General features: G+C 38.7%; 1 gene segment (V, D, J or C); it reads left to right on the top strand.

The window, feature by feature from the left end:
• The first annotated feature begins 6768 nt into the window (after window positions 1-6768).
• LOC148120176 (T cell receptor alpha variable 23/delta variable 6-like) lies at window positions 6769-7433 on the top strand. The segment is given in 2 exon segments: window positions 6769-6892; window positions 7045-7433. Coding segments are annotated over 2 exon segments (513 nt in total).
• Window positions 7434-8440: the final 1007 nt, after the last annotated feature.

The following is an 8440-nucleotide window of genomic DNA, read 5'->3' as shown; positions in this document are numbered from 1 at the left end:
TGACTATAAAATACATATATGTTCAATATCCTTTGCCATCAGAAAAATGTAAATTAAAACTGTTTTTGAGATTTTTCTCACGTCAGAATGGGAAAAAGCTAAAAATAAAGCAGGGGGACAGCAAATTCTAGCAATGATGTGTGGAAAGTGGAAAGGGAAAAAACATATTCACTGCTCCATAAGATGAAACTCATACCGTTCTCAGACTAAGAACTTGTAGATAAACAGATCATAGCTCTTAGAGCAGAACATAATACTATTGCTTTGCTAAATGGACACAGTTAAGAAGTGACTTCTAGTGGACATCTCTCAAGCCTCATCTGAGAAGCTTCTGTTTTCGGTGGATGGTGACTGACACAGTGACCCACAACTGATCAAGGTGAGCAGTGTAATAGAATGCAGAGTTATCACCCCTACAGGCAAAATATTTACCACAATCCCTCTCCAAGGCTCAGGAACTATTGTGGAAGCAGAGGCAGATTTTGTGTAAGAGACAGAGGTGGTAGATGACCACACAGAAACAGTGGCTTTTAGGAACCGCAGGACAGCTGCATGTATGAACCCCTGGGTTGTGACAGCACACACTAAACCTAAGCAAGCCCAACCAGGATCAAGCTCTGAACTTGAGAGGGGAGGTGGTCACACAGATCCACCAGCAGCCATGATGGTGTTGACAATTGTTAGCTTCAGGGAGAAGAGACTGTTTTCTTTGGGAGTGTAGCCTTGATAAATAGAACGAAGTCCAGTGGAAAACTATAAATTTAAAAATATTTGCATATAATACATTTGTCTTAAAGGGGTTTGTTTGAACTCTGTTTTGTTTTATTTTGTTTAAGACACAAAGCAGGCTGTGTAGGGCAGGAAGGGGATGAATCTTAGGAGAGTCGGCAGGAGTGGATGAGTATAATTATATCACATTCTGTGAAACTTTCAAAATAATAAAAGCTAATTCTTTATCTCTAGTCACTTTGGGATAATGATATATTTGATCTAATAACAGTGTGATGGCAGTAGCTCCTTTACAGTTGCTGTAGAGCTTGTGAACTTTCCCATTCCTTAATTGTATTTGAATCTCATCTAATGTGGTTTTAATGTCCCTAAAATGCTCAATAGTAAAGGCTTTTGCTGTCTATAAATATTAGGATTCAGGGCCTAGTTCTACACAATAGTTCATTGGTGGGGGTTGACCTGGAAAAGATGGAAAGAGCATGAATCCTTTACTCTTTCTCTCGTAGACTGGAACTTTCTTCCTCCTCTGTGGAGACACAGAATTGGCTTAGAGTGCAGGCTCCTCCTGGGACAGATGAGACGAAGTTGGGAAACTGTTGCTTGGCAGACCAAGCATAGACAAAAGCATACTTTCTCTGTTCATTTCTCAAACATTCTGTCAGAATCTATATCCTGGATAAGGAAGTGGCCTTTGAGCTCAGTTCTTCACACTCTACAGATACCTACTTTCAGTGCCTGGGTAGCATCATTTCTGCTTGAGGAAAACTAAGGGAAATGTCTGAAGCTATTCTGATGTTGCTGTCTTTGTAGACAGTGGTTTTTCCATATGACTTTCACACTGTTTCTTTGCTTTGTATTTTTAACATTCTGAATAAAATATCTCATAGACTTGTTCTTCTCTAGTCATGTCTATTTAGAGTTCTAAGGACCATTAGTGTTCAAATATTTCTTCATTTATATACATTTGGAAATATTTCTACTATAATATTTTGAATAATATCTCTATGTTAATAATGTTTTCCTCAGTTCCTTCTTGTTCCCATGAGTCTTGAGCATTGAGGTCATACTCAATTATTTCCTTTTCATTTTATTAATAATGTTTGGATTCAATATTCACCACCTTTGTCTTCTGTCCCTGGTTTTCAGTCTCAGTAATAATCCCTTCATTCATTCATTTTATTTAGTTGAGTATTTTAATAATGCTTTTCACTGTGTGTTTGGATTCATTGTATTTTTCATTTTCAACATTTCTTATTTTGTTTGTTCCAGATCTTAATTTCCTTGCTCTATTCTAACTCAATTTTGCTGACTTTTCTTTCTTTGCCGCTGACTTTACTTTCCAGGTCCTGGATTCAGCTTATCTACTCTTTAGGTTGTTGGTCTTTTTTCATCAAAAATGTTTCAAAATTACGCCAGTACAATACTGATACAAATACCATAGGAGTAACCAGCCACATTCCACTTGGATTTAAATCTCACTTCATAAGATGAAACCAGTACCTGGCACCATTGTTAGGCCAAGAATCTGTAGCTAGCCAGGTCAGAGCACTAGGGAAGACCTTATAGTTATTGTACCACTATAGGAACATAGTATTAAACCAACTTCTAATGACATCACTAAACCCAAAGATAAATGCATGTCTCAGCCCACATCAGAGAAGGTTCTAGTAGTAGTAGTAGTAGATGTCAGTTAACACAGGAAAACACAACTAACTGGTCAAGGTGCAGAGAATAAGTGACTATGGAATGTCCAGCTATAAACGGGATAACTTTATCATAGTTCTTTCTCTCAAAGTTCAGGAATCATTGAGAAAGAGGATGTGGAAAGACTGCTAGGGCCAAGACAGCAGATAAATACAGGGAAATGGTGTTCTCTGGGCATAGGGAAGCTGCACATATGAACTCATATCAATTATGACAGCATGTGCATGCCCCATGCAACCTTAAACCAAATCAAATCCCAGTGTAGAGAGGAAAGAGAAAAGATGGGAGCAAAGGCCCACCTGTAACCAAAGAGTTGTTTCTAGGAAGGAAGTCATTTTTAAGAGTAAATGTCCTGCTAAGTTGACCAAACTTCAGTGGAAAGCCACACATCCAAGAATATTGGGAAGCACAAACTGGACTTGATGGCTGCAAAAAGGGACATAAGCTTGTATGGTTGGATGAATAGGAAAGTGGTACAGATCTGGGAGGAGTTCAAGCAGTAAATGCGATCAGACAGTCTCAAAGAACTAAAAGAAGCTCCAGAAGATGTGCCTGGAAAGATGGCTCAATGGTTATGAGCACTGAGTCCTCTTAGAGAAGACCCAAGTTCAATTCCCAGAGCACAACTGTCTATAACTCCAGTTCAAAGGAACCCAACACTCATGGAAAAACTCCTAAAAATGAAATTCCAAACAATTCTCAATCTTAAATTTATATTGTTCCATATCCTTTCATTTAGTGGTCGAGTTGCAGAGTTTCCAAAGATTCACAACACCTTTCATCATGTTTCTTGTGATTCTCTGTTATGATTTGTATAGTCTGTTGGTTTAGATGTCTCTTCCAGTCCTTGTTGATCATCCTATTCATGAATTCTCAACCCCTGTACCACTCTGTGAGGAGAAAGCAAACTGTTGCGACATCAACATCAAACCATAAAAGACAGAAATGAGAAGAAAATATTACTCCCTACCACTGACCAGTCCACTGCAGGAGTCACTACCTCACCAAAGCTCACAAAACTTATTCAAGGCTTAGCATTGCTGTGGGCTTATCCAGAGGACAAGCATACCCATCTGCATTTTGTGTGGTTTACCTTTTGAAAGCTACTTCTCCTTTGACCCTAAACCTCGAGCAAGATGTTTTTATGGTTGGCACTATGTTAGACTGACTTCTCTATGACGTCCTTTCTCTATTTATTATCTCTATCTTTTCAGGCATCCTTTTTGTTTCCTTTGTGAATTTCTGTCACGTTTCCTTTGTTTCAGCTTGGCATAAAGCCTATCTTTCCCTATTCTAGCATTCTTTCATTAGCTCATACAAAAGCGTTCAACCTTTAGTCTATGTTCTTAACTATAAGTCGTCAGTTCTTAAATTTATAAAAGAAAAAATTCTGGGAGTTCTCATGATATACCACTGAATTTATAGTAGACTTCTGTGAGAAACTGAATCTACCATATCTTCTAATAAATTATTATGCATTAACCTTCCATTTATTGATCAGTCCTTAACTTTAGTCAGCACCACTTTGAAATTTTCTAAGAACAGGCTTGGAAGTCTTTGAGAAAAAAAGCAAACAAAGGGAAAGTACACAAAATATAATATTGGTCAGACATGTACTGTCAAATAGGATATGTAAAAATATCTATTGTATTTAATAAAAAAGAAGAAGAACACAGTTTGACAATGGGCAAAATGTTTTAGCAGACTCTGAAAAAGACTGATTGCGGCTTACTAATAATCACATGGAAAAGAACTCTACATCAGGGGTCAAGAATATATGATTCAAGTTAAATCCAGTCATTTTTCTATTATGTTGACTTTCTGTAAAATAATGATTATATCAAGTATTGGGAAGAAGGTAAAACAATTATCCAATTTAAAGTCTACATAAGGCCACGTTCTTGTCTGTATGACTAGGCTTTCAATTGTAGAAGGATCTACTAAGCAGAAAAGCAGCCTGAGGGCCCACTATTTTCTGTAAAGTGTCCTCCCTTCAGTTGTGGTATGTATGTCACATTGCAGAACCATGGTTCTTCCCAGGTGTGTCCAGCATTCTAAGCAGGACTTCAGGTCTCCCAAGGTTCAGCTCAGTACAGGAGAAAAAGTGTGCTGCAGCTGCCCTCAACATGGACAAAATCTTTTCTGTGGGAAGGAATACTGGTGCCAGAGGAAGACTCTTCAACACAGGGTTTGCTAGGAAACCTTTAGGAAGCTCAGGGAACTGTTGAGTAAAGACCTCTACATCTGGCCACAGAGGGGCAGTGCTGCATCAGAGCCGACCAAGTTTGTTTCTTCTAAGTACTCAGCAATGAGTCATGTACTCATCAGGTTGCATTTGTATATTTATTTGTACATATATATGCAACTATAATTTTTTAAAGGGCCCATGAATTTTGAGAGTGAAAAAGAACAGGAATTCAGTCAAGATTGGAGGAAGGAGAGGAAATAGTTAAGTTACGTAAATACATTTTAATTTTTAAAACTACATAAAATATATTATCTCCTAACATGTTTACATGTATTTAGAGAATAACAAATACATGTATCTCTCTTTCTGTTTGCCTATGTTATATCTGTTTATGCTGGGCCCACAGGGTTGACAAACAGGAATTTGCAAGTGAACACTATGAACAGTCAAGCTATTCTTAGAGACTAGGGCCACATCACCTTCTCCAATGTACATTTCTAAGGTTGTCACCCACACTTGGTCTAATCTCCTGCCACACTGATATGACCTGTGCCTAGAACTACATTATATATCCTATCTACTGGAAAATCTGCTCATGGTTTGAAGCCAGCTCAATCTTCTGCTCCATCAGTATCTTCTCTGAGTGGATCGGGAAGCAGTGTTCACACCCTTTCCTTCATCGTCTTGTCTAGAGACACAGACATCTTCAGTAGGTTTCAGTTTTCTGTTCTTGAGTGCTGAGATCAGAGTGAAGATTGGAACTGTGTCTGTTGAGAAAGACACCCAAGCACTGACCACACAGGTACTTAGGCACACAGCAAATACATAACACTGCTTTTTGCTCTTCAACTAAACTTGTTTGTAATCTTCACATCACGTCCACTTTTTTCTTCTTTCTCTAGTTTTCACACAAGAACAAATATATAATATTTTTTTATTTTAAAAATTTTTGATATTGTTGTTTTAATTTATATATCCTTTGGTTCTATCCATTTTCCTACTAATAACATGATTTTGTTCTTCAACATAGCTGGACATACTCTCTTGTTTTATATGCAATATCATTGTCATTTGTGTGGTGATAGGTGGCACCAGACTGTTTCTACATATTGGTTATCATGGTCATGCGGTGGACCCAGTATATAATGCTTCCTTATTAGCTTGCACATGTACGGGTCCTTCTAGCTTGATGCTTTCAGTTAGTTGAATAAAAACTCACAGGTAGAAAATCTGAAGAAGGGCAATCCTTCCTTTCTTTTTAATCTTTCTTTCTTTTAAAAAAATCTTTTATTTAAACTTTCTTGTAAAATTTATTTTGATCTTATTTCAGCTCCTCACCTACCCAGCTTTATGATAACTCTTCTTCGATCTCGCTCCAATAAAAAACAAAAACCAAAAATTTTTAAAAAGCAAAAAACTAATAAGCACAAAAATAGCAAAAAAAGTGAAGCAAAATGGCCCATTTTGTATGGAGTTCAGGGTAGGGAACCTGCTATAGGGTGTGAGTGATATACCTAGTGACCCTTTATTTGGGGAAAACTGTGTTTCCCAATCAATTGCAAATAGCTTCTTTGTTAGGGCTGAGAACACATTCACTTCCCCTTCTCAGTGCTTGGATTTTTCTATTTTAAACCTTTGTAGGTTTTGTGCATTCTACCACAATCTCTGAGTACATCTGTGCATCAGTCCTCTTGTGTCTGGAAGACCCTGTTCCTTGGAATCATTCACCACCTTAGGCTCATCTTTCCACCTACTCTTCTAAATAGATCCCTGAACTTTGAGGGGAATACTTTGATGAAGACATCCCGTTTAGGACTGAGTGCCCCAGTGATTCTCACTCCTTGTACATTGTCCAGTGAGTGTCTGTGTTAATTCCCATCTACTGAAAGAAGAACCATCTTTGATGAGGTTTGGGCACAACACTGATCTATGGGTAAAGCATGTCTGTACTGATATTCTTGACTATATCAACACACAATTTTTACCAACAGTGTATAATGGTAGAATTATAAGGAGGGGATTTCTGATTCTCAATGACTGTATTTTCAGAAAATTTGAGCAAAATGGGGAAGTGTTTCCTGTGTCAGAAATAGCTGTAGACAAAGTGTTTCTAAGGGGTGGAGCCTGTTGAAAGAACTGAGGTGCTCATGGAGACAGATTGGGTGTTCTGTGGGGAGATAAAAGCCACTGGCGATCTCACAAGCTCCAGTCTAGGAAGAATGGAAAAGATCCAGAAAGTATCATTCTTGGTCCTCACTCTTCACCTAGCATGTGAGTAATGAAGGAGAAACCCCAAGATGTGTGTGTGTGATTAATGTGGAGGCATGAGAAATTGGGGCACCAGACAAAAGCAGGAATGTCAAAACCATAAACAGGAAATACATATCTGGGAACCTAATGACTTCTGTTATTTCTCCACACAGGGGTGAGTGGTCAGCAGAATGGGAGAAAAGACCAGCAGCAGGTGAAACAAAGCCCCCAATCTCTATCAGTCTTGGAAGGAGAGACTTCAGTTCTAAACTGCACTTATGAGAACAGCGCATTTGACTACTTCCCATGGTACCGGCAGTTCCCTGGTAAAGGCCCTGCATTACTGATAGACATACGTTCAGTGTCGAACAAAAAGGAAGATGGACGATTCACAGTCTTCTTCAGTAAAAGTGATAAACAGTTCTCCTTGCACATCAAAGATTCTCAGCCAGAAGACTCAGCCACCTACTTCTGTGCAGCAAGTACACAGTGCTCTCCAGGCACCTGCAGCCCACAACAAAACCTGCAGCTGTGCTCCAGCAAAACCCTGCTTTGGGGCTGAACCTGGCAAAGGTGCAAAGAAGTTTCCATCTGCAGTGGCAGGTGACTGGTGATGCAGTGAACTTAAGGATTAGACTCATTCAGGCCACAGACAGACCAAGGTGACTTCACAGTTTGCTTTCCCCCAGTCTCCCTTTGCTCTTCAGGTACCCCTGGAGTTTTGGATCTATTTCCTGAACTGGTCTACTTGAATTGTTTACTGAGTGTCTGTATAAATAGTTCTCTGTGTGGTTGGTTTGTAGCAACTGTAAATTATACAAGGGCCTATTTCCCTACACTCTTGGCAACAGTGTTGTTTATGGGTGGTTATTAAAGCTCAATGTCAGTAGACTTTGTGAAGTCTGTGATAGGAATCACACAGAATTTTAATTTCCTCTGATGACCAGAGAAGTGGAGATTTATGTCACCACTGATCATTTCAACTCCCTCTTGTTTGATCTGCCTCTTATATCCTCGTCTACCTTTAAGAAATTCAATATGTTAAAGGAGGCACTCACCTTGATGCAGGTATGTTTACAAAAGGCATATGACGTCAGTGAGAGAAGGAATGAAGTTTATCCACATAACAAAACACATAACTTTCACCAAATAAGTTTATCCCATGTCATTTTTACAGATGAATCAAAAAATATAACGTTGAGTGGAAAAATTAAATGTCAGAATGAGAAATATTTCATCACACTATAAGAAACTTCAGAACTACAAATGAAATGTTGTATGTTCACATTCTCAAATTCTATCATTATTATGTTTTTTGCTGTTGTTAGCATGTGTGTTGTATGTACATGGCACAGTGCACCTACGGAAGTCAAAGGGCAGCTTTACAAAGTCAATTCTTCCCTTCCTGTCGCCTGAGTTCCTAGGGTTGAGCACAGGTTACCAGGCTTTCAGGACACATGTTTGATGTGGGATTTCCCTCTGTAGGCTGTGCATATGTTTTATTACCATTGGTTAATAAAGAAGCTTTTTTGGCCTATGACAGTGCAGAACAGAGCTAGGCAGGAAAAC

The sequence above is a fragment of the Myodes glareolus genome, chromosome 12, assembly GCF_982192425.1.
Source record: "Myodes glareolus chromosome 12, mMyoGla1.1, whole genome shotgun sequence".
Classification (NCBI taxonomy): Eukaryota; Metazoa; Chordata; class Mammalia; order Rodentia; family Cricetidae; genus Myodes; species Myodes glareolus.
This window is presented reverse-complemented; position numbering and strand designations above follow the sequence as displayed.